At 40.4% G+C, this 26,995-nt stretch overlaps 1 protein-coding gene across 4 annotated transcripts; it reads right to left on the reverse strand.

Annotated features, from left to right (window-relative positions):
* Positions 1-2,562: 2,562 nt before the first annotated feature.
* On the reverse strand, positions 2,563-26,935 carry ccdc24 (coiled-coil domain containing 24). 4 transcript variants are annotated; one of them, XM_034702051.1, is made up of 9 exons: positions 26,811-26,935; positions 26,408-26,569; positions 20,834-21,018; positions 13,988-14,104; positions 13,787-13,891; positions 9,559-9,613; positions 4,619-4,661; positions 4,044-4,161; positions 2,563-3,848 (listed from the first exon to the last, which is right to left on the reverse strand). In XM_034702051.1, the coding sequence occupies exons 2-9, from the start codon at positions 26,555-26,557 to the stop codon at positions 2,834-2,836; spliced, it is 1,788 nt and encodes a 595-aa protein (XP_034557942.1). In that variant the 5' UTR covers positions 26,558-26,569; positions 26,811-26,935; the 3' UTR covers positions 2,563-2,833. The 4 variants fall into 4 exon arrangements, with proteins under 4 accessions (XP_034557942.1, XP_034557941.1, XP_034557943.1 ...); XM_034702050.1 differs by having other exon boundaries at positions 26,776-26,886; XM_034702052.1 differs by lacking the exon at positions 26,811-26,935 and adding an exon at positions 26,656-26,736.
* Positions 26,936-26,995: the final 60 nt, after the last annotated feature.

The raw sequence follows: 26,995 nt of genomic DNA on the forward strand, positions 1-26,995 counted from the left end.
CTTACCGTAACCCTAATCCTAACCCTTACCATAACTCTAATCCTAACCCTAAACCTAACCCTAAGCACAACCCCAACCCTTATCCTAACCCTAACTGTAATCACAACCCTAACCCTAATCACAACCCTAACATTACCCTAATCACAACCCTAACCCTGATCACAACCCGAACCCTGATCACAACCCTGACCCTAATAACAACCATAACCCTAATCACAACCCTAACCCTAATCCTAACCCTAACCCTAGCCCTAATCACAACCCTAACCCTGATCACAACCCTAACCCTAATCACAACCCTAACCCTGATCACAACCCGAACCCTGATCACAACCCTGACCCTAGTAACAACCATAACCCTAATCACAACCCTAAACCTAATCCTAACCCTAATCCTTACCGTAACCCTAATCCTAACCCTTACCTTAACTCTAATCCTAACCCTAACCCTAATCACAACCCTAACCTTAACCCTTATCACAACCCTGACCCTAATCACAACCCTAACCCTAACCCTTATCCTAACCCTGATCCTAACCCTAACTTTCATCCTAACCCTTACCATAACTCTAATCCTAACCTTAAACCTAACCCTAAGCACAACCCTAACCCTTATCCTAACCCTAACTGTAATCCTAACCCTAATCCTTACCCTAACCTTAATCATAACCCTTACCATAACTCTAATCCTAACCCTAACCCTAATCAAAACCCTAACCCTAACCCTAATCAATACCCTAACCCTCACCCTAATCCTAACCCTAATCCTAACCCTTACCATAACTCGAATCCTAACCCTAACCCTAATCAATACCCTAACCCTCACCCTAATCCTAACCCTAACCCTAATCCTTACCCTAACCCTAATCCTAACCCTAAATGTAATCCTAACCCTAAACCAAATCCTAATCCTAACCCTAACCCTTACCCTAACCCCGAACTGTAATCCTAACCCTAACCCTAATCCTAACCCTTACCATAACTCTAATCCTAACCCTAATCCTAACCCTAAACACAACCCTAACCCTAAACCTAACCCTAACCCTAACCCTAATCCTTACCCTAACCCTAATCCTAACCCTAATCCTAACCCTAACTGTAATCCTAACCCTAACTGTAATCCTAACCAAAATCCTAACCCTAATCCTAACCCTAAATGTAATCCTAACCCTAAACCAAATCCTAATCCTAACCAAAATCCTAACCCTAATCCTAACCCTAAATGTAATCCTAACCCTAAACCAAATCCTAATCCTAACCCTAACCCTTACCCTAACCCCGAACTGTAATCCTAACCCTAACCCTAATCCTTACCCTTACCATAACTCTAATCCTAACCCTAATCCTAACCCTCAACACAACCCTAACCCTAAACCTAATCACAACCCTAACCCTAATCACAACCCTAACCCTAATCCTAACCCTAACCCTAACTGCAATCCTAACCCTAACCCAAAACCTAACCCTAATCACAACCCTAACCCTAACCCAAATCCTAAACCTAACCCTTATCCTAACCCTTACTCTAATCCTAACCCTAACCCTAATCACAACCCTAACCCTAATCACAACCCTAACCCTAATCACAACCCTAAACCTAACCCTTATCCTAACCCTAATCCTAACCCTAACTGTCATCCTAACCCTAACCCTAATCACAACCCTAACCCTAATTAGGGTTAGAGTAGGAGTGGTTTTGTAACAGAATAAATGCACGAAATTGGGCATTTTAAGGCCTCTCATAAAAACACTGCACGTAAAAGGGTTTTCAACACAAACCATTATTTTTTGCAAAGTTAAGGTGAAATATAGGGCTACAAAAGATCCTAAGCTAAGAGCCGTTCGGGAGTTGAAAGAGCCGGCTCTTCTTTGGGAGCCGAGTTAAAAGAGCCGGCTCTTTGAAAAGAGCCCAACTTCCCATCACTAAAGCACATGCTGACTACCATTTGCACTCTTAGTTTTCCTTGGAACTATTTGTATTGTAAAATGTATCAATGTAAATACTTCAGACATGTACCATAGTGATAAACAGATAACACTTCAATTTGAATCAAGTAAATACTTTAAAACAGAGGGTCATTTCATTCCTTGTTGACTCAACATGACAGCATTTATACTTTTCAAGTAATTGATCTTAAACGCTTTCAGAAAATTAACAGTAGCAAGACTTACATATCCCTTCGAGCCACCAAATGGTATCATAACAATGGTGTATATACTGTTTTGTAATGACACAGCACAATTTTATAATTTATGGGATTTTCCAGGACATTTTACTTTTTCTCGCATTTTCCAGGTGTTTTCCAGTACTGGAAAACTGGTCAACTGTTTTCCAGGTTTTCCAGGACGCGTGGGAACCCTGTCAAGGTTCTAGGGTTACTTGGGGAAAAAAAAGAAAGAGGGCAAGATATGGAACTAAGTTTTCTGTTATATCATAATAGCAAGTGATCACAAGCTGCACCTGTATGAAGACCTGCTTTCAAAATGTGTGCACACCTACTGTGTTCATGGTGTATGCTGGACTAGAGACAGTAAAAAAGAATACAAACAGATATTTCAAAGTAGATTTTTTTGAGTGAAATGTATTTTGGGGGGTTGTACAGTCTTATCTTAACACACATTTTTACATAAATATAAAGGAGTTACATTTTTTTTTAATTGACCATAAGGTGGGGAAAACTGAAGGACCAGAAACAGCTTTGACATTTACCAGTTTCTTTTAATTTCTTTAAAGGCTTTCACGTTGCAAAGGCAATGAAAGAACCACTGTTTTATCTTCCTACAACAGATGCAACAGCCTATCCTCTTGTTTTTGTCTCATCAGTGTCTGACTTCAAGTCGACACCCTCGGTGGAGGGACCGGCTGGAGTATCTTTCCAATAAGCTCTGTCTTTGCCTCTTGGACATTTCTGCTCTGACTTGTGGTGCTCTCTAGTGGTCTTTTAGGGGGAGTATAGTATTGTTTATTCAACTGTTTGAATCCTGGATAGGTAATGTCTTTCCTATGATCCCCATTTCTACTTTTGTTTACTCTGTTATTGCTTTCTCGAGTGCCAGTTTGTGAAGGAGAAATCTTAGTTTCAGACAGGACTGAATCATTTTCTGTAAAACTAAAGGGAAAACTCTCAGAAGCATTTGCACCTCTCTCCTCTGTTGCTGACACTACACTAGCTCCAGAGGTTTGATTCTGTTGACCATTTTGTGTCTTTGAATTCCTTTTAGTTGACACTGATTGGTCGGCTCTATTGCAGCTGTAAGTGGCTGCATCACTGAGAGAGGCTGAGGGGATGCTATTTATGTGTCCTAACCTCAGGGCAGCAGGACTTCTTTTTCTCTCAGTCTGTGGTGACAAATCACACTTTCTGCTTGAGCTGTGAACACTACGATGGGGTGACTGATGTGTATCGTTGATAGGGGAGATACTTGAGGTTTCTATTTGAAAACCAGGAGTAGACACACAGCTCCTGTGGTGAAAACCGGCACTGTCTTGCTCTGGTGAAGCCCTGCAGTCACGTAGGGTTTTATCTTTTATCTGGTCCCTGCCAGGAAGTGGAAGTGTAGCAGTGGAGTGGCTGTCCAGATGCCCAGAAGCGGTGATCCTGTTGCAGATAGGCGTTTGTATTTTTCTGGTTCCAGAGGCAGCTAAAGTGCTTCTTTTCTGTCCCTGAGTCCTGGACAGCGAAGGGCTATTAATGAGTTTAACTGATGCAGAGGTCTTGTGAGGAGGAGCACTGAGTGGTGGCCTGGGTTTGGTCTGGCACAGAGGCAGGGGTTGGTGAGGTCTTGGGACTGGTGGTGTGCTTAAATCTTGCACAGTCTCATCAGGAACCCTTTGTCCTGCTGACAGTCTGAAAGAAAGAATCAGAACTTGAATGGGAAAAGGAAGTGCAAATTATGAGCAATTTTGTGCCAATCCCTTTAAAATGTATCATTTTGGTATCAAAAAAATAAATTTCTCTTCTACTCCTCTATTCTTTGTAATAGTGGTATTCCCTTCTTCTCAGTAGCACCTTTCAGGGAGTCATAAAAGCAAAAGTACAAACCTGAACCTGTTTTTCAAATCCTTCAAAGGCAGAGGGGAGGATCTTGAAGGTGAAGCAGCCAAAGAGGAAGGGTACAGCTCTAAGTCCATTTCTATAGCTCCTCTGAGCTCTCTCAGCTCTGTGCACACACAGAAACAAGAGCGTTGAGAGTTGGAAAAGTCTCTGAAGTGTCACTGAAACTGTGTTGGATACTTGAGCGCAGAAAGCCATCAAAAGATAACAATCTCCAAGTGCACGAGATAGAGCTCATTTTCCGGTTGTGAAAATGAACGTAATGGCTGATGACTCTCTGATGTACTCAAATGAGTTTCTCCCTCATTTGGCCCATAGTAGAAAGATTTGGCTGAAGTTTCAAATTGCGCCTTTTTCCCCCAATCATAAATATGTTTCAGGATGAGTTTTAGCAGCTAATGGAGGGTGGAAGATAGTATCATCATCATCACTTTACCTTTACATTCATTCACAGAGCTAAAGATGAAAAAGGATGGAAGAGATTAAAAAGACCAATAAAAATGTTAAACATTATTGTGCCACCAGATGGCAGCAAACACTTGTCAGTTAGAGCTCGGACTCACCTGTAAGGGTAGGTTCACTGGGACACTGTTGTTTAATGTTTGCCTGCAAGAAACAAAGACCACAAAACAAGAAAAGGCAGAGATCTTTTTTTTTATGCATTTAAATAATGCAAAGGAAAAAGCATTCAACCTTGAGACAGAGGTAGAAATAAGGAAATAATTAAAGATAAATGTATTAAACATGTTTATAAAAGCTTGAGTCTTTGGAAAAAAGCGAAGGAACAAGGAAAGTGGATAAAAATAAGAGGCAGAAGGAGGAAAGGCATGTGAGTATGAGACCACTAAACGGTTGAGCAGAAGTGTTCCATCAAAATTTGGACTCAAATACCATATACAGCAAATGAAACCAATGCTGTGTGTGTGTGTGTGTGTGTGTGTGTGTGTGTGCGTGTGCGTGCGTGCGTGCGTGTGTGTGTGTGTATGCGTGTGCGTGTGTGTGTGTGAGAGTACAGCTTACAAAAACCAAAGGCCTTATTTAAAAGTGTGTCTTCATGTGTTTGTTTTAAATGACTGGCAGCCTCCTCTTCTCATTAAACATCCACATAAACACTAATGGAGAGTCTTTATAGCATCCACATTCTATGAACACACACAAGCACAAACACACATACACAAACACGCACAGATGCCTGGAGACTGACAGTTAAAACATATTTTTGGTCTCTTCTCCCGCTGGGATTCAAACCCAAACCTTGCAGTGTTTTCTTTCTGGACTGCAGACGGGGTATGTGTGGCGTCTCTGACAGGAGAGTGGCTGGAATCCAAAACAACTCTAAAGCACAGATACATACACACACATGCACATATGCACTCCAAAAATAGGCTTTGTGGCCCATGTTGGGTTTGAACCCATTATCATGTCACTGTCTTTGCGATATTTCAGGAAAAGCTCATATGTTGCTATTATTATTCTTATAAATGACTCTCCGGAATCTGAATTCACAGCCAAAACTCACACAGTCTCCACGCACTCATGAAGAACCACAAACAGGACTTCTGCCTAAGAATCCAAAGAAAGCTGGCTATTGTTGTCGGCCATCTTTAAATAATTGGGATCATGTTAACCAAGCTTGATCTAGTTCATCTTGCAATTAATACTTTTTAAATCCTGAATGAAAATCTACCATAAGCGGCTTCTTTGCCCGCTTGTGACAAAACAAGACTGTCTTTTCACAAAGCCCAATCATCTCAGTAAAGGACCATCTGATGCTTCTGTTGTGAGAGAGAACAGAACTGCTGATAATTTTATCATCAATTGGTGGAAAGGGAACCACCTGTCGCTTGCAGACAGTGTCCCAGTGATTCCATTGCTCCTATAAAGCATGGAGGATGTCTTGAATGTCAAAAACCACATTAACTGTGTTATTAGCAGCAAAAGCAACATAAAAAGGCAACTGTACCCAACCTACACCGAACAACAATTCATCTAAAGTAGACCCACAATTAAAGCTGCATATCTACAGAAAGCTTAGTGGAGTAACTTTAAATATAAAGCAGTGTAAGATAACCCTAAGCAACATCAGTTACAGAACGTATATCCCAGACAAATTTCAATAGAAAGAAAAAAAGAAGGATATCATCGATAAAAAATATGGGTTGGTACAGAATTGTCAAGATCAGCCAAAATGGCCTTAACCTTATGGGGGAGGTCAACGGTACAGTATGAAATTGCTTCTGGAATTAACAAAGGGAAAAACAGACATGTAAGCAGCAGCCATTTATTTTATGGCTTTGGAAAATATTCAGTTATTGACAGTAACAGAGTCTTGGTGTGCAAATATGCAGCCCATACTTTAGAGGAGAGGATATTTGAGTAAGGATTTCCTCATAGTTTCCACTTCCTAAGGGTGATGGGACACTATAATTTTCTCAACTGACTGACTTAGGGCCTGTGTCCACTTATGACAGTTTCTGCACAGCCTATCTTCAATACAAAACCAAAGAAGTTCAGCATCAGTTTTGTGCTCAGCATCTCAGAGCGCGTGCCCACTGGAAGTGAAAAGGCATGGCAGAAAGTCCACTCCCATTGACTGTGTATTGCATTGATCCACTGTGCTGGGCAAAGCATAATGGGAAGCCTATAGAGACAAAAATTGAGCTGGCAGCACCTTTTTTTCCCCAACTTTTTCTCCCTCAATATGCCAAAATGTTACATAAAAGAAAACAGTGACATACTGTGGGGTGCAGATTTGTTAGGAAAGACCCCTCAAGTTAGAATAAAAAGTGACAATGGTAGTGAGCAGAGTAGCTCCAAGTGAATTGAACGTTTTCAGCTGGTCTGGGTTGTTATAAACTCAAATACGCCCTCTGCCTCAACCATTTTCTGTGGCTGTGCTCAAAGCAGTTAGTTGAAAAAGGTACACACTTTGGAACATAGCTGTACTTGTCAATATCATTCCCCCCTCACAGACCAATGAAAAACAAGAAGGGTTGGGAGTTCTGGTATCAAATTTATAAGCAACGATAGGAGAGGTCCGTATGGAGGAGAAATTAACCACACTTATTTTTTTAAGGTGATTACATGTCGCATTAAATCTGTAATTTGATTAGAAAGTATCAAGCCTCCATCTGCCTTATTTGGTTCAATTTATCAGCTAAAGACTGAATCAATTGTATGGGATGACAATAATTGCATCTTAGCTTCCTCCAACATGATGTTATTGATAAACTCCTGACATCACAAAGCAAGATACTTACACTAGCTTGGTGAAAAACAATGTCAAACACTCATGAGACGTATTTAACACTTAACATATTTTTGGCCTATTTTTCTGTCAACAATCAGGAGAGAAAAAAGTGCTTAAGACAAAGCTGATTACAGCAGGCCAAACAGATGTTTTAACACTGCACTATAAAAAAGGATTTGTATCAGGATCACATTAAATGTTTTCATCAAAAACACTCACATGGAGTAGATTATGGACTGAAAAGACGGAACAGACTTCAGTTTTAGATGTAAGTTTTACTTCTTACTACTATTTATTGCTTAAGTTTTTCACAAGTATATTCCTCCATGACTGTCTCACTAGGCAAGGTTTAAAAAATAAACGTACTTTATTATTTGTAGCAGAAAATTTGTCTTTTTGTGACAGATTTACAGTTTAAATTCTATAACTCACCCAACAGATCATTATGGCTGATTGCAGTATCCTGGCTTTTCAGGACCGATGAGTCACCAGTGGCACTGAGGCTGTGTTGCCTTTCACAACGCGACATCAAAATTATGCACTACTGCTGCAAATAAATAAGAATGCACAATAATTTCATGCTAGGAGAGCACAGCGCATCCTGAGCCACAGATACATGCCACCTGCTCACACACCAGGCAGCAACCCTTCAGTCAAGGAGACAATTTCTTTACAGGTGAAGTGCTACTATTCTGCTTTACTTTAAAGACCCCTGTGAGAGGAAAAATGAGCAGTTCCTTGACAAGGGGGTGGAAACTTTCAGAGGTACATTTCTAATGCTGGGACCAAGATGTTAATTAAGTACAATACATCTTATTTTGTCACTAAAAAGATCCATGCTGAAAGGATAGTACTTTCTTAAAATACAGGGACTTTGGCACTTGGTTTCCCAGGGCTCAACATTTCTGACTGGTCCAGTACTCCCAGTATATAGAAGACTGTCAGAGCAGCAGGAAGCTTAAATATATACAGCTCTCTGAGGAAAAAGTGTCATCAGGTTGTCAGTTTTTTCCATTGTGCACCAGTGAGTTCAGTTTCTTATACAGGGAAGGGTGCATGGAGGGGAATTAAGGAAATTGTCCTGGGACTACAAGTTCCTGTTAATTTTGGTGGGGAAAAAAATATGATTGCTTTTACAGTAAAACCTCATGATGACAAGGAAAAGTCTTCACACAGTTAGCCTCACACCCTTTGGTGCTTCCCCTTGGCTTAAGACTAGAGCAATAAACACAATGTCCCCTACTCCCTCTACAACACCCACTTCTGCTTTATTAACACAGAGAAAATAGCTTCTGATGTCTTCCAAACACTAACTGTGGATCTACACACCCCTATTATTTTTTAGACTTTAACATCCCAATTTAATGACTATATCTATTTTTAACAGGCACAGCCACACTCTGTGGTCACACACTTTGTTCCTCTTTAGTTCTTAACAAAAAGCTGAAACACATTGACTTCAGGAGACTATAACAATCAGTATTTTTCCTCTCTATGCTGTTGTCCCATTTTTCAACTTGTCTTGTTTCCAGACAAACTTGCAGTGTAACATTTCCATGAAGACACCCACATACACGCTAAAAGTTACACATCTGGTCTGCAGAAAAGTCATACATCTGGGCTGAAACTCACTTTCTGATTCCTTCATAATACCAGACAAGGAACATAATGCAGAAAAGCATGCAAGTACATTTGTTGTCTTTGTTTGTGTGTGTTTAAATGCCTCTGTTAGCATTTAGAAGGTAATTTAAATGATTGAGAGCAGATCGATCTAACTCAGCACTGCAGATCTTTGGCCAGACAGACGGAAAACAAAACAAGCTTCGACAGAGCCTGTGCAGGTTTCTTGTGGAGGTTTATGTTTTCATTTGTGCGTGTGTTTGTATGAGTAAATTAAAACATGTGCTAAGTCTTATTGCAGAAAAAAAAGATATATATTTATATATATTGGCAAGTCTAGCTGAGGAAGAACGAAACATTTTTTAACTTCACAAAAATAATGGTAATGGTCAAGAAAATAAACGATATCTTTGTCTTAATGTAAAGAAAGTTAAGGAACAAATTCACGATCTAAGAGGTGTACTGGAAATGATTGCTTAACAATCAAACTGTACATCAAATATAGTATGAATGGACAATACAGAATTGAAAGCAGAATATGGGAATATACATTGTTGTATTAATATTGTTTTACTGCATTAAAAGGTGATTAATGATGCCCTTAGTATGTTTGTCTGTTTTCCATCCTCTTACCTTTAAATGCTTTACCAGTCTTTTCAACTCTCCACAATCCTCCATAAGGACAGACCTATACAGACAGACAGACAGACAGACAGACAGACAGACAGACAGTGAGAGGATAAATAGACAGATGGACATATAGAGAAGGAGAGAAATAAGGAGTTTTAAGTACAGCCCTTGTGTTTGAGGTCAGTACTTTACTTTATCTTCATTAAAACCTTTTGAGGCAAAAAACTAAAATCTGGGTCAAAGTAAGAACTATGAATGTGACAGTCATAACCAATCACTGTGTATAGAATGGACAATGTGCCGTCAATTCTGCTCATTGTGAGATGTAAGCCCCCCAAAAAACGCCTCAATAAGTGCTGAAATATTGTGCTGGTGGAGCCAAGACATATAAGAAGTGACCTGGCTGGTAGAGCCGCAGTCACACCCTTTCAGCTAACCAGAACATGCATTTAACTTAAAGGGGACATATCATGCTTTTTTCATCAATATATATTGGTCTAAGAGGTCCCAAAAACATGTCTTTAAAGTTTATGCTCAAAAAAACACTTTGAAATCAGATTTTGGCATGCCTGAAAAGTCCCCTTCTTCATTCCTCATCAGAACACTCTGTTTTCCCTCTGACCACGCCCCCTCCGGAAGTGGATGTGCCTCGGCTCTCCAGCACGTTGATCTAATGTTTACATGTTGGCTGAATATACATGGCTGCTCAGAGATCGCGTTACTTCAACCCTCTGAATCTGATCCTGATGGAGAGGCGCCTGTAGCAGGACCTTTCTGAACGATTGGTCATAGATTTAGTGTTTCTTGTTGTTTTATTTGTCAGTATGTAGACGTGTGTCTTGGTACACAGCTACGAACATGTAGCTATGTGGCTATGCTAACTAGCGCTAGCACTTATCCATGATAAATAAAAATCATCCACTAGATCTTCAAATCTGCAGACGTGGGGAGTAAAACCGACCTCTGCCAGAAAGGCAGCAGGACCTTTTATGAAGGATTGGTCACAGATTTAGTGTTTCTTGTTGTTTTATTTGTCAGTATGTCGACGTGTGTCATGGTACACAGCTACAGCTACAGCTACAGCTACAGCTATGAACATATAGCTATGTGGCTATGGTAATTAGCGCTAGCACCTATCCATGATAAATAAAAATCATCCACTAGATCTTCAAATCTGCAGACCTGGGGAGTAAAACCGACCTCTGCCAGAAAGGCAGCAGGACCTTTCTGAACCATTGGTCACAGATTTAGTGTTTCTTGTTGTTTTATTTGTCAGTATGTCGACGTGTGTCTTGGTACACAGCTACAGCTACAGCTATGAACATGTAGCTATGTGGCTATGCTAACTAGCGCTAGCACTTATCCATGACAAATAAAAATCATCCACTAGATCTTCAAATCTGCAGACGTGGGGAGTAAAACCGACCTTTGTGTTTATTAAGACAGCCTACAACTAGCATGCCTCCCTCCTAAGCTCCTTGTTAGCACACATTTGTGCAGGTAATGAAAAACGGGGGAGGGATTCAGTATTATTTTATACAGTCTATGGGCTGAACAAGCTCCGAGCTCTGACTCCGTGACAGACCGGATATTGTTGTTACGTAACAAAAACACGGAAGTCTGAAACGGCTCGTTTCACACACATTTACAGAAAGGTGTAGAAATCAGAACAGGGGCAGAATGGATTTTTTTCATTCTCGGGGGGTTTGTAGACATGCCAGGGACACATATTTCAGGTAAAGAACGATTAAAAAGTCAATTTTGCATGATATGTCACCTTTAAAACATGAAAGATCCCTCAGGTGGGTCCAGTCCAGTCCAGAGCAGTACAGACTCTTGTGTCTATTTGAAGCAGACAATCATGGCTATGTGTCAGTGTACTGTATATCATGTGTTCTCTCACCGTTCCGCCTCTATTCTAATAATCCGGTTCAAAACGCAGCAGGAGCCTGCATTTGTGGGCAGAGCTGTCAATCAAATTCTTAAAATCAAATAACTGATTAAAAACAAACTTCTCAGGAAAATTAACACTTGAACATAAATTATCATGATACTAAAAAACAACAATGTCAGAAACCATGTTTGAGAAAATGTATTTGATGTGTATGTTGATTTTTTAGTTTGACCCATGTTCCATCTGTTAAAATTAAGGAGGCGGGACCTACACTGCAAACAGTCACTAGGGGGAGCTCTAAATCTTTTGGCAGTGAACATCTGTGGCATCCGTTTTAATATACAGTCTATGGTCACAACACACACACAGATACACACCTAAACACCTTATTTCTGATGGCTGGGGTTTGTTTTCTTGAACACATTAAAAATACATTCAGGTATTACACATTAAATAGCCTGTAATCAGTTTCAACAAAACAAGTTTTCCTGTTTTTGTATTTTGCTGTGCAGTGTTTACACCTGTGATAAGTACACATGGTGTCATTTTTAAAATGTTGGAAAGGCACACTGTGGCAGTTTGACAAGCAAACCCAATCATATACCTCAGGCAGCAACATCAGCGTAGGTGCATTTGGTGTTTGCTCAAAGTTTATTCTCTGCTGTTTTCATAACAAAGATACAGTGCCCTATTTTTCTTTTCCCTCTTTGTTCCTCCCTTCACGTACACTTTCTCCCTCTCTGGTTACATAACCAAAGTAGACTTTATTCATTTATTTGAAGAGGAAAAAAAGAAACTTCTGCCTGCCCTGAGATCCATTTTTCTGACAATGGGCCTTTTGTTCAGGTCCACTCAGGAAATGGACGAGAGCAGGAGCAAGAGAGAGAGAGAGAGAGAGAGAGAGAGAGAGAGAGAGAGAGAGAGAGAGAGAGAGAGAGAGAGAGAGAGAGAGAGAGAGAGAGAGAGAGAGAGAGGGAGAGAGAGAGAGAGAGAGAGAGAGAGAGAGAGAGGGGTGGCCCCTGTGACTGTACTGCCCTGTGGGCCTCAAAAAGTGAGGGATGAAGGAAGGAAAGGAGGGATGGAAGGTGAAGGAGGCTGGGCAGTAACAGAAGCCAAAAGGGATTTAAGGAGAAATGAAGGGGAAGGATGAGGAAAAGAGAAAGCTCAGAGGAACTCCTTCACAGACTTGAAGAACGCACAAGAATTACAACAACAACACATGACGGCTACATTTACATCAAACTTATCCATAACAAAGGTGACGTGTCTCTGCAAGCTCCTGTTACAAATCTAGAATGAACACATGTTTGCACTGGTGAAGTAGTCCCATGTGTTATTTACTCAATCTGCACACACTTTTCAAGCTACTGATCCTTTATGCTTTTGATGGTTCACCACAATAAACCAGGGACTTTTCCAAGCAGAGTCTGTGGAGCCATGAGATGATTCAACAAATAGCTAGGGTGAAAATCTCTTGCATAAAGTTATATTACACGACATTGTTATCATATCAATGGTTTACTTGAACAGTGTGTGATGTGTTTTATTAATCAAAAACAGGATACTCAGACCTGATTGATGAATCACATAGCTGGTGACTAGACGGGCTGCATTAATTACTTTTTTGGGGGTGGTTAAAGTAGTGGTGGATCAGCAAATAGGTCATAACACAAAGCTTGCTAGTCGCATATTTTAAATGATATAAAATGAAGGCATAAACCAGCTGGTAAAAGACAAGAAATCACAGGACAGAGCTGCCTAACAGATCTAGGTCTGCGTACCTAGATCTAAGCAGATCTACGCAGCCGACGCACACTGCCTCAAAATGGGTTTGTTTAGCCAATAAAGAAACCTTGCTGGCATTACGCTATTTTTTTTAACCGTCAAATGTCATGCTAAGTCTGGTTCTTGGTCACATTCTTTGTAAAGAGTGATATAGGGTTTGTTTAAATCATCTATTTGTCCTCTGGCATTACACTGTTATCTGATTTTTTAAACCACCAAATGGGGATATCAATACCAGCCTGGATACAGGGCAGTATCTATTACCTGACAGAGCAGTCCACATTGGATCCTTACCTATGCAGCATTCAGCTGTTTAACAAACTGATGCACAGTCTAAACTTTGAATGCTGCACTTCCTTGCACTTGGCACTTGATATTCCTCATAAGTAACCATGCAATGCTTAAACAATGTACTTTTTAATGTTTCTCATGTGTTGTCTTTTATGCTGATCTTTGTGATTTATCTGTTCTTATACTCTTGGTGCAAAGTAAATTCTCCTCAGGGCATTACAAGTTTGCATTAATTGAGAAAGACTTGTCCATGTGCCTCACCTGAGTCGGTCAACCACTTGGTTGATGTCAGTGATGTTCAGTTTGTCCCTCATAGAGTCAATCTCATCCTCACCACTGGACCGAACCGAGCAGCGAGAGCTCGGTCTGAAGGGGAAGATGTCAAAACAATAAAAAGTACACATAAGTAAAACAATCTATCAATTCAGGCAAATACTGAAGTTAATGTGCAGTGTTACTTACCTGCTTCCTTTATCAACACCTCCAGGGTCGATACAGTTTCTGCGACAGCTGTCAAGGTGACCCAAGGCGTAGTCCACCAGCTCAGGTTTGTACTGAAACAAGAGCTCCTCCCTGTCTCTATAGCAACAACAGCAGAGAGAAGGAGAGAATCTTTACACAAGTATGTTTACTGTGTCTGCAGATCTGACAGTGCTTCTGTATACGAGCCTCAAGCGTCGCTGGAATGAGAATTTATATTTTAACATCAGCGTCAAATCGACATCTCTGGATTCGCTCGTTTTACTGTTTTTATTTGTGTTTTATTTGCACTTTGAATTGCTCTAACCTGCATGAAAAATGCTCCACATATAAAGTTTGACTGCTTGAAAACACTAAAAGAGCAAAGGTGGTATTGTGCATTTACTGGGACTCTGTTATTAGAGACAGGCTCATTTTACAAGATCCAAACACAAAAGCTAAACTGATCCCAGAACTTAAAAGCTGAGCAGCAGGAGCATCCTATTTTCTGAATGATCCTTGGGAGAAAATGAAGCAGGCAGATGGTGCAGACAGTAGCAGGTGGTGTGACATCGGGATCAGATCTTGATTTTATACCTGCTACACGAGGGAAGGCGTCGTTTTCCAGCCACTCAGACATTGACAAAGAGATGTGTGTATATGTGTGTGTATACGTGTGTGTGTGTGTGTGTGTGTGTGTGTGTGTGTGTGTGTGTGTGTGTGTGTGTGTGTGTGTGTGTGTGTGTGTGTGTGTGGCTGGAAGATGACAAGAGCATCAGGACCACACAGGAGGAGGCCAATAAGATAAATCAGTTGACTTTTACAAGGTACACACCCACCCACACACCCTCATCCCCACATACAAATGGTTTCAATCACAGTAAAACTCCGGAGAGTGGATGGGAGAAGCTATTACTCCCCTCCTGTTCATGTAGCTTTAGGCAAATCAGTCAGTCAGACTTTTTCTGCAAGTACAGGAAAGTGTTCTTGGCTACCATGTGTGGTAAACTGGATTAATAAAACACTAAATTTGCGCAGGGAATATGAGGGAGAAGAGGGCGCTGGTCTCTGTCTTGATGCTTTGGCAGTATTTTATTAAATTCCATGCCAACAAACATATTAAATTGAACCAAATTGACAAACAGAGGGTCGTGGAGCATTATTGAGTGGAAGTTATTACAGGGAAGTGTGTTCATTTTACTCCTGAAAGCCATTCAGCCGATACACACTTGGGACTTAGCCTAATTGAATGATCAAAGTCCTAAAAAAACATGCACGCGAGCATGCGCGCACGCGCGCACGCACGCACGCACACACACACACACACACACACACACACACACAAGGTCAACAAGTATACCGAAGCCAACTTCAAAGAGCAAAAGCGATTTGTGCTGGCACAGTCTGTCAGGCACCAATACTTCTTTGACTCTACACAGTAGACAACAAGAGGCTGCATTTCCCTCTCTGTATGGGCCTTTTTATAATCCATTTACATACTAGCCGGAGCACTTTACAGGAGTGACTTCATTGTGGGAGCAAGTTAGGTGTCAGTTCAAGTCTTGCTCAGTGACACTTCAATGAGACACAGTGCTGCTGAGGGCATCAGACCTGTGGCTCTTTTTGATATTGGACTACATTAGGACTTTAAAGAAACTCTTGTGAGATTACTGGAAAATAAAACTTTGTTCACTTAGCTGTTATAACAAGCACAAGAGGTTGTATTTTACATTTTGTATTGCTTTTGATGCATGAACTTTCTTAGCATTTGCAGTGCAGGGGACTAAACAATGGAAGGTTACGACAACTGTTTGTGCCCATGGTAAGAACAGATTTAGCCATCTTGTTTTTTTAAGTGTGGGGGTATGAGGTACTTGTCAACAGTTAGTGTATTTCACACAGGGGATCAGTGTGCAGAGAGCTGAGGATCACCTAGTATGTGTCTCGTCCACAAATAGTGCTGGTGATAGCATACACTTACAGTGGGGCCTCATTCACCAACTTCTTAAGAACAAATTTGTTCTGAAAACCCTCTTACGAAGTTTTTAAGAAGATTCTGACATTCACAAAAGTTTTCTTATCTGGGATTTGTTTGTAGCTAAGAACAAAAGCCAAGAACACTCAAGAGCCCTCTTATGCACATTTAAATGCTGACATGTCGGTGTAAAATCGTTGTATATGGTGTTTTCCTTCATTTAGCACCTTTATATAGTTAAGACTTTTATAAACATATCAATTATTTAATCAACTTTTATTTCAATCATTCAGTTAACTTAACCACAAAATGTTAAATTATGAATTTGTAGTTTAAATAATATAAGATGAAAGGCAAACTTATTCTCACCAACAATAACTGCCTTTTACACATGCTTCATGAATTATCTATCACATGTCAATCATTTTACAGAGATAACTTTTAGAAAAAAGTCACTGAGTAATTGTATAAATCATACTCCCTCTGATTTCTCAAAAAAGGGGCCGAGCTGACTGTGATCCCCCTTACTATTGACAAGTACCTCACACAACTGTACTTCAAAATATACAAAAGCTCTTTTAAGGGTCTTAAAGAGTTTCACATCTGAAGTAAGATGCTCTATTGGCTGCATTGCTGCAGAACTTTGTTTAAACCTTCTGTGAGCAACTTTTGGTTTCTGTTGATTTTGGCGCCCCCTGTGGTCACAGCTATAATTATTGTCTCTTTATTTTGGCCTGTTTATGTGTAAGTAGTGTTTTCTGACAAGAAATCTCATCTTGTTGTCTTTCAACAATTATATGTGTCATTTTCTTTTAATCTTGCCATGTGAAACGTTACTAAAGGCTGTCTGTTGCATGCTGTAAATCCTCTTGACTGGCACCTAACCAATGGCTGCAATTTTAAGCTCTTAAAAGAGCTCTGTAGAAATAATCAGTCTTTTTCCTGATGGTTTTGTTTGCTTTTGTAAGTCACAAAGAAGCATCAAGAAGAATTTCAGTCTGTTTTGTAACTAGCTTAAAAACCTTCACAGAGCTTTAACGCTTATGACTTAATATTAGAATCCTGGTACACTACACTGCCAACTGAGCTTGTTTTCATCAAGGGCCTTGAGTAGGATGCAGACATAAATGTGTAGGTTGAGTGCCACTTTCTGTGAGTACAGCCTAAGAGAGAAGCTAGCATAGCCACGACTCTCACCTCTCTCCATAACATGCAGCTAGCAAGCAGCTACAGCTACAGACTGAAAATGTGTTTAAGAGCCACAACTCAGGTGGAAATTAGGACATCTGAAGCTTTACTTATGTTTACTTGCTTCTATGCAATGATTGAGATGTTTGAATAAATATCCTACTTTACCTTTATCCTAGTCAAACTGTCACAAATCTATTCAACCAGAGGATCCAGCAGAATACTCGGGATAATGAAATAAACTGAAACACAACCCCCTGCAGCTTTTACTCTAACAACCCGACTGAGATAGACTAAAGTAAAAAAAAAATCACATTACAAAGGATGTTGACAAATTGGCAGGTGATAGATGACTTGTCACTAAAACGGAGAACAATCCTTCTTATGTTGTGCTTTTCCTAAAAGGCCTCAGCAAAATCTGAGAGGTGACGTGGGGGAACATTCCTGGCAGCAGCCAGCTTGTTGCTGGGATAGTTACAAGCTCACGCTAACTGCAGCTCACTCACACATGCTCGTACATCCACAGAAACTATGCTCATGTCTGACCAGAGATGCAAAATTAGCTGTGAAAATTCAAACCTAAATGTACTTAGAAAATATCATCACTTTAAGAGGAGCTTACAACTGCATGAAGGCTGTGCTGCTTAAAAAAGAAAAAGAAACAATACAAAGTACCGAGCTGAGTTGCATTCTTGTTGTGAACACGTCACTTGAAAACAACTGATCACTGTCAGGTTTGCTTGAGATTTTTGAAGACATACAAACAAACAAACCTGAGTAACTTTTGTATTCAGTGACTATTCAAAGTAAAAAGAGCATAAACAAATCTTTAATCAGATCAAGCTAGGAGTGAATGTGCTTTTAAATTCAGCCTGTTTGCATTTGGCATGGAATGTATGGAAGTCTCCCTCCTCTAATTGTCCCATTGTTGCACAATTCCCAAACCAATGTGCAACTTCCCTACCCCAAAAACCTTTGTTCCTCTTCTTTCCATCCCATTTGTAACTGACATGGGAGCACAATATAGCATTTTATGGCACCTATTGTCAAAGGGGAAAATGAGGCAGAGAGTGCGAGAGGAGGGTCTTACCCTAACCTTCTCTATGTGTGGCTTCTCCTGGTAGAAAAAGTTAAATTTAACAAAAAATGTTGACAAACTGCATTATGAAGTTTTTAAAACTGTGTAATCTGCCGTATTGTATAACAGTAAATACGCTATGTGTGCTTTCTTGTCATTAGCTAGCTGTGGTTGTGGTGTTTGTGTAATAATTTGATACTTATTCAAACCTTTTGGCAGGACAGCGCCGGCAGGTAGCTGGAGAGCACTGAGATAAAGCTCTGATGCAGTAAGAGAAGTAAACAGTGCACATGGGTTTTGTTTCTACAATCATATCTTGACAGGCACTCTTGTATTATAAGATAGTTTTAACCTTTGCTCAACTGTTGTTTCATATTTTCTAGTTTTTGCGAGCTATTTTTCTAAACTTCTTTGCTGCAGAGGCTACAAGGACCTTTCAGAATCAGAATCAGAATCAGAATCAGACATACCTGGGGGTAAATTCAGTCATTACATTTTCTCTTATACACAACAAATTAAGAATATAAGAGAATAAATAGAAATACAAACAAATCTGTAATAATAAGAAATATTGAAAAAAAAGGGTATAGAAGCGCAGAATAGTTTAGAATGAAAAGCAATAAATACAAAAATATTGCATCATGTATTGCACGGTTATTGCACAGAGTATTCTACAGTATGAACAGTTGTTGACCCGTTGAAAGAAATGAGAAATGAAAGAAATACTATGATTTCTTCTTCTAACCCACATTTTTTTCCATGAACACTCATCCACGCCTTCATAACCTCCATACTGGACTGCTGCAACAGCATCCTCTACGGCCTTCCCTCTACTGACCTCCAAGAACTCTAATATGTTCAGAACTCAGCTGCCCATTTACTCACCCACTCCTGCTCCAGAGCTCACATCACACCCATCCTTCAGCACCTTCACTGGAATCCAAGATCCTGCTCATCACCTACAAAGCCCTCAATAACCTCGCCCCCTCATACCTGACCGACCTCCTCAAACGCCACCCCCCATCTCGCCACCTCAGATCATCGGATCTTCCGTCCTCTATCACCAAGACCAAGCACTTCACCTTGGGGGACAGAGCCTTAGCCATGGCTGCCCCAACTCTTTGGAACTCCCTCCAAAAATCCAGAGCTCTGACTCTCTTCAATCATTCAAAAATCAACTCAAATGCAAGGAACATGAAAAGGGAACACATATCTAGGCCAGCCTATATAACAACATAAAGAACAAAACAAATAGGCCTACCAATAATGGCCTACTCAACTAGGCTACATGCAGTCACTGTCTGAGTTACAGTGATGGCAAATGTAGGGTCTGTGCACTCCAACTAATTTCACCATGCATGATTTTGCCAACATGGGGGTTGGTTGTTACATGTGATAACCAACCCCAAAGAGAATGTGACGACCAACCCCAACTGGAATTTTTTGCTAGCATCAAGTCTAACAACCATCTAACAACTACTTAGATAGATAATAAACATCTAAACTATACGTAGCTTTCCCCTCACACTTTGTAAGAGTAACACTTGTTTTGTTATAAACCCATCGTTTAAAAGCCTAGAAGAAAAATACGGAGGAGCTGAAATTTACAATTTGACATGAAAAACACAAAAAGTACTCTCACCTCAGCTGTCTTACTCCAGAGAAAACTATGTAGGTGAGCTCTGATCCTAATTCTGGAAATGTCCATACCCCAATTTGAGAGACAGTGCCCTCTGGTAGCGAGATATAACGAGTGTGCCAACCAACCCGTGTGACAACCAACCCCGTTCTCCCCTATCCGTGACGTCACCCATCTGTTTCTGAAGCGCTGTTTTGAGGCCAATCGCCGGCGGGAACCATATTGGATATGCTGAAGTCAACCTTACTTCTGGCGAGGTAAACAGAGGCGAGCTTTGAGCCTCCTCGCCAACAGCTACAGTGTTCCCGCCTGTCAGTCAAGTCAGTTGTGCTTCTCATAGTGGAAAACTTGTAATCTTAATATCTTCATATTGCTGCGTTAGAAAAAAATTCACCCCCTGCCTACAGTGTGTGCCGATTGAGAAATGATCTATCCAGACTACACTCGTCTTTTGTACCAGGCTGTAAACATGTTTATTTCTGCTGTAAAGATCGTCTTTTTTGAATTGGTGTGTATGTGGTTTCCAGTACTTCCGGAGCCAGCCTCAAGTGGACACTCGATGAACTGCAGGTTTTAACAGTTCCGCACTGGCTTCAATTCTCACGGCCAAAGGTTGCCGCTTGGTAAATACAAGCTACAGATAACTATTTGTATGTTGTTTTTTTTGTGTGTGTAATGTTTTCATTGCATTCCCTACATTTCAACAATGTAAACAAAATAAAGGTAACATTTCTGTAAGGTGTATCTGTATGTTTGTTTTTCTGTAGGGATTTTCATCTATACGAGCACTAGCAGTACTTTTAAAGTTTGTTTTTGAGCAGCCTTGCCTTATGTTGGGCGAGTAGAAATACATCAAAAGCCAGAAACATTTTCAGCTGATACGTCTAAAGGCCATAAACACAACCCTTTTAATAATTCACTAATAGTGTGCAGTGGAGTGGATTTGTGTGTGTGAGATTTCACACCTACCTTCCCACTCCGCTGACTCTTTCTCTGAGAGTCTGCAGTAACATCTTGACCTCGGCTCTCAACAGCTCTTTGACAGCGGGTGGGTCAGCTAGAGGGGAGCCGCGCTGATGTGGGAGGGGGGTCCCTGCCCTGCTGCCAAAATTACCCTGCTGGCTCTCCTGCCACATCTTGTACCGAAGCTCCGCCTGCAAACATAATTGTCAAAGTTAGCGGAGACATCCAGGGCTAATATATACAGCAATGCATCATAGCCACAGGGTAGTTACTTCAGGACTGGCTTCATACACTGTCTGTCAGTCAAGGTGACACTCACAGGTGACAGCTTATAATCCAAGTGATGTTGCTGATCTTGTGAAGCAATCATTTATAGCACAGTGGACAGTCCACTCGGAATATGATGCAAGCAGGCATCCAGAAATCCCCCTGACAGAGGATGGTAGTGGATCTTTTCATGTTTCAGGGAAGGCAGAGGGGGTTTATCTTATTTCTTTCCAGGCTCAGAAAGTCCAAAACTTGACTATCATGGGACTATGGGAAAAAGCAATTATTCTGTAGGACCACCAGCGCATACTCAGTCAGGCAGGTAGGTGCAGGGTTTCTCACTCATGTGGAAACACTACACTGTTATTTCTGTTAGGGGATGAACAGACATTATGGTCATATTATCTACTGTTACCCTGGGTTAGAGAGATAAAACCTCCATTCTCTAATCTACTTGTATTTTTTTTCTCCACACAATGAAGAAAAGTGTGAATTTATCCATGCCTATTCAAATGTTTTTCTTCTCCTCTTACTTGAGGTGACTGTGCTGCATTATGTCTCAGTTTTTCTCTTGACTTTGGTTCGGTGTAAACATCTTGTCCTTGGCAGAAGCAGACATTGTTTTCTGTAAACTGCTGTAAACATAGAACATTGTCTTCTTGCATCAGGAAGCAATACAGCTTTTCTTTGCACAGAGGTAAAAAAATATATATAGGTGATGCCTTCTCCAACAAATATGTTAGTTGAAAGTCAAAATTCTCTGTATGGATAAACAGTGAGCCCTGTTTGCTTACAGAGATTCTCAAACAAAAGTTTTCTTATTTAGTTCCATACTCGCTGTAATCTCCAATTTGCCTCAACTCTATCAAACCATGTTAACACATGTTACTATGTTTGATCCTAATAGCACATATGGATGAGGACCAGACTGCGTAGTGCATAAACAGAGGGGCATGATGAATTCCTGTAGGGTCATGCTATCAGAAAAGCAGCTCTGTCTGCAGCATGACCAGGCAGCTTTCTAGTCTTTGAACTTTTGTAAGGATTATCATCGCAGATTAGAGATTTATATTTAAAAAAAATGTAGAAAAGGTCAGCCTTCATGCGTGACTTCCTTTCTGAGCTGGCAGAAGGGCTGAGCGGCAAGCCTCAAAGGTGCACTTTTACAACCAGCACCTTGTTCTCTGCATCTGCACACAAACCTATGCTGAAATATTAACAGAATTTCACCACAGTTTGACAGCAAAACAAAAAAAGGACAAAAATTATCTTGGTTTTTAAAAGGGAGTTTTAAAATGTGTACTTGTGCCAAGCGGCAACCTCCTGTCTTAAAATATGAAGCCAATGTGGAAGTGTTATAAACTGCAGTTCCTCAAGTGTCCACTTGAGCCTGGCTCCTAAACATATACACACTCATTCAAAAAAGCTGATCTTTACACCAAAAAAAACATGTTTACAGCCTGCTTCATAAACAGTTTTACTCTGAATAGCTCATGTCTCTCTCGGCACAAACTGTCTGGGGGGTGATTTTTTGTATAACTTGTTATTTTTGAAGATACTAAACATACAAGTTTTAGCTAAATAAGGGTACAGCTGATCTGACTGACATGCAGACACACTGTAGCTGTTAGCTAGGAGGCTAAAGGCCCGCCTGAACCTCACCTCTTTGCCTAATGCTAGATTGACCAAGGTGGAGTTAGCATTTCCAATACAGCAACTGCCGGCGATAGGCTTCAAAACGCCGCTTCAGAAACCAATGAGTGACGCCACTGAGACTAGGTCAATGTATCATACAGTCTATGACTTCTGCATGCATGTCCAAAAAAAGTGTGGGTACCATTAAACACCTCCACACCTGTTGCTTGCCAGTCATTTCTGCCAATTTGCAGTCCAAGCTAACTTCAAAAGAATACACTAGAGGATACTATCAAAACACTGCTGTGTGTTTCTGTGTGTAGAAGTGTGTGCCTTCCACACACACAACAGCATTCACACAATGTGTTATATATCCTTCTCACTCACACTGGCTTCCTCTGTCTGTATTTGAGTGTTGAGGTGTTTATGTTGCAGGATTCATGGCTCACCAGCTAACAAGTACTTCCTGGATCTTTTTCTCCCCCCACCCTTCTGCTGTGAAACTGTTGATCTCATCCAGGAGTGCTACTGAGACCTGTCAGCTGAGAAACCCTCACTAGGTGCTATGACGTTGAATTATTCAAAGGGGGTTTAAGAATACGTTGAACTTAAAGGGCTTTTCACTCAGAACAGAGAGGTAAGAAAGAAGAGAGTGTAGAGGGCGGAACAGACAGATAGGCCTTGTGGAGATACTTGAAAAGAGAGGCTAATATTCCCTCTGATCTAACCGCCAGAGACAATGGAGACTTTGATGGAGGGAGGAGCAGCAGCACAGGGGAATGAAGGAGTCGCCTGCAGATCAACGATTACTTTTCACAGTGGTTCACCGAGGGATGGAATTCATTACATGACTGCAAGAGGAACAGACGGGTACAGAGGGGAGAAAATACACAAAGTGAAAGACATGGAGAAAGGCAGACATGCACAGGGAGGAAAAGAGAAAGGGAAGTGATCCACCCTGCTGTAGATGTAATAACTGAGGGAAACCTGCATGAACGAGTCAGAGTTGAATACACTGCTTTGTATTTTTTTTTTCTTTTTTCTCAAAGCTCTAAGCCTTAGTGTTTCTTTCCATCTGAGGGCTTTACTCAGATCTACTGTTATGCTGAACTAGAGGTGAAAAAACACCAGAGGAACACTGAAAGTCACACACAGCACACACATGCACACATCTGTTTTCTCCACTCAGACACACACAAAATCAAGTTAAAGACTATGTGTTGCTAACGCTCTTATCATCAGTTGAGGATTAGCCTCTTTAACCCTGTTATACCGACCCCCCTGACTCACTAAGCTTTCTGGGCCTCTTTCTGTGTGTGTGTATGGATTGAATTACTCAGCATCATTAAAGCTTGATTTGAGCTTTAATTCGTTTTTCAACTGTGCTTTAAATCTAGCTCTTATATAAAAAAGCCACATCAATTGTGTATTGAATACGTCTGAGTGCATGATGGTGAGTTTACGCCTGTGTCTGCAGTTCACTTTGATTTTTATGTTAAACTTAATAGGAAATATTATCAGTGTGGTGTGCGGCCTGAGGCCTGAGACAGATTACATCCATGTGTTTTTTGCAAACAGCAACCGGCCTGTGGGCTGATAACATCTACAGATGGAGACATTTCAACACATGACAGAAGAAAAGGAAAGAAGGTGGCAGAAGATAAGAGGCAAGAAAAGCAGAGAAAATCAAACCATATGAGAGAAAAAACAGTGAACACTGATTTTATATTCAGCAGAAAGTGCTGATCAGTGGAATTCTTTGAGTCTGAGTGAAATCTACAGCTCCAGACTTGGTCTGAAGTGCACATGGCATGACCTCTGTTATGTAATTCAGCTTGGCAGGAATGTTCCCTCAGTAGACTAGGCTGCATTTCTGCACATTAGGATATGAGGTCAAGCAGTGAGAAATTTGCACTGCAATGTAAGAGTTCCATTTACAGCCGAAGTTAAAGCTGCTGTGAGGAACTTTTGTTTTGTGTCGATTCTGGCGCCCCCCTTGTGGACAAAGTGATAACTCTTATCTCTTGTCCTGTAAATGCAAAAGTAGCGTTTTCAACAAAAGCCTCATCCTGTTGTGTTCAACAGTCAACATTATCAGGCAATGTGATTATTTTCCATGAAAACAGTCAAATAAAGGCTGTTTCTGAAACAAGATGTCCCTCATCTGGTCTGGCACCTACCCCCCCAGGGCGGTTTCAGGCATTAAAAATTACAACAGAGGAGGTGTCAATGTTGCTGCTGATGGACTTGTTTGCTATTGAAGGTTATAAAGAGGCATCAGTATAATTTTTTGTCTGTTTCTCAGCCAGTTCAAAACTCCTCACAGGGCATTTAAATAACTATGAGTTAAGAAAATCTTTGACTGCCTTTATTTTGAATGTCTCATAATCATTTAAGTATTTTTTTGTGTTTTATATTGATATGAAATTAATATCTGTAAGTCTGAAACTGTTTGTCTGATTGAACTAGACATTCAATTACACGGCGTTGGCCCTTTAACTTATAACTGGTAATTTTTCACTACTTTTAAGCATTTTGTAGATAAAAACAAAAAAAAAAGAACTTATTAAATTTGATGGACAGACAAACATATTATGAACTGTGAGTTACAATGTAGCTTTAGAATTATTTCAACAAAGCCAGGAGAGGCTCTTAAATGTGAATATACTATCAAAATATGCATTGGACAGCAATGACTGAAGTCAAGGCATAACCATTTAAAGCTCCACAATCTGTTCAACATACATCACCCTCTATCAACATAACTGGCTGTATATAAAACTGTAATGTTTAAAGTGTTTGCTGGATGTTTTTGTTGATTGTTACTGATCTGTTTTTTGTTTTGTTTGTATGAATGGTGCTTTATAAATAAACTTGCCTTGCCTTGCCTCCATCCATTGACCTTGATTCAGATTACGAAATTATCCTCCCAAAATACAAGAATGGGATCAAAAGTTAGGAAGAGCAACAGTGGAGGGATTTCTGTAAGAGACATCCAATAGATATTGTGAATAGGCAAACTAAAGACTAATGTGTGCACAAGCTGTGATTAAAAACTCTCAGATACCTGACGGATGTTCAATGAACATGTCATTTTTCAAGATAACAGTAGCTTTGTCCTTGAGCTGGCCTATTAAGTGCTGTGTGTGCCATTCCCCCTTTAGCTGGTTGTATTTTTCATCAACTCTCCAAGTCTTTCTTGGGTGAGGTCATTGTTTTAGAGCTCAAGGCTTTCCATGAAAGGGAATTTGGAGCAGTAAAGTTTAGCTGCCTTTGAGTAAATATTGATGTCTGCCTGGCTCACATTTGGACTTTACTTCAGTGCTGTGCCAGTTAAGCCCACATTTTACTTTTATGGGGGAGTCTGAGAATTTTAATTAATGCGTATGCAGCCAAAGTAACCTACTTTCAAAACCTAATACCACAACTCATAAACATTTTGGCCAGGAATTCTTTGCAGATCATTTTTGAAATTCACCCTGAAACCAAGAAGTTGTTAAAGATGCCTTGATGGTACTCTGGTGGTGTGGTAACATAAATCAACACAGTATCTGAATTATTTAAAGGGGAACTGTGAAATAACATAGACAATAAAACAATCTACTGGCTCTACAGAAAAACTCAGAGAAGTCAATAATGTTGAAACCAGATATATGGCATTCATGAAGACCCTCTTACCTCTGTGTGCACATCTTTGTACATATCAACAATGGAGTGGCCCAATGCTGCATGGATCTTTGGCAGCTCTGACCCAGAAACATGTTCAGTGACCAGGTTCCACAGAGACTGGCTAGGACACCAAAGCTGGAATCCATCAACAGACTGCATATGTTTGGCAATCTGTGGGGGAAGACAAGAAACCATGAAATATAACACACTTTAACCCACAAAAACAAACACAGACAAAACGTCTAAACAACACATATCTTAACCAGCGTTGTCTTCAAACCCGAAAATGGGAAATGGTAGAAAAGAGAAGAAGCTACATTAGCTTATTTAGGTATACGGTCAAACTGGCTTAAAAGAATGACATTAAATAAAAATGCCTTAGCTGTTAGACTCCAGAGGAACAAACGCTCACCAATATCGACTCCCTGTATCAAACAAGACCGTGGTATCCAGGCAAACATTCCTGTTACCATGATGAGATATCGCGAGATCGGCGAGAACTGTCATAAATAAAAATAAAGATATTTCTGCCTTACCTAAACATTGTTCATGCTACACTTTCCTCCTCAAACTAAGCAGCAGTTCAAGGAGAAATCA

The sequence above is a fragment of the Notolabrus celidotus genome, chromosome 15, assembly GCF_009762535.1.
Source record: "Notolabrus celidotus isolate fNotCel1 chromosome 15, fNotCel1.pri, whole genome shotgun sequence".
Taxonomy (NCBI): Eukaryota; Metazoa; Chordata; class Actinopteri; order Labriformes; family Labridae; genus Notolabrus; species Notolabrus celidotus.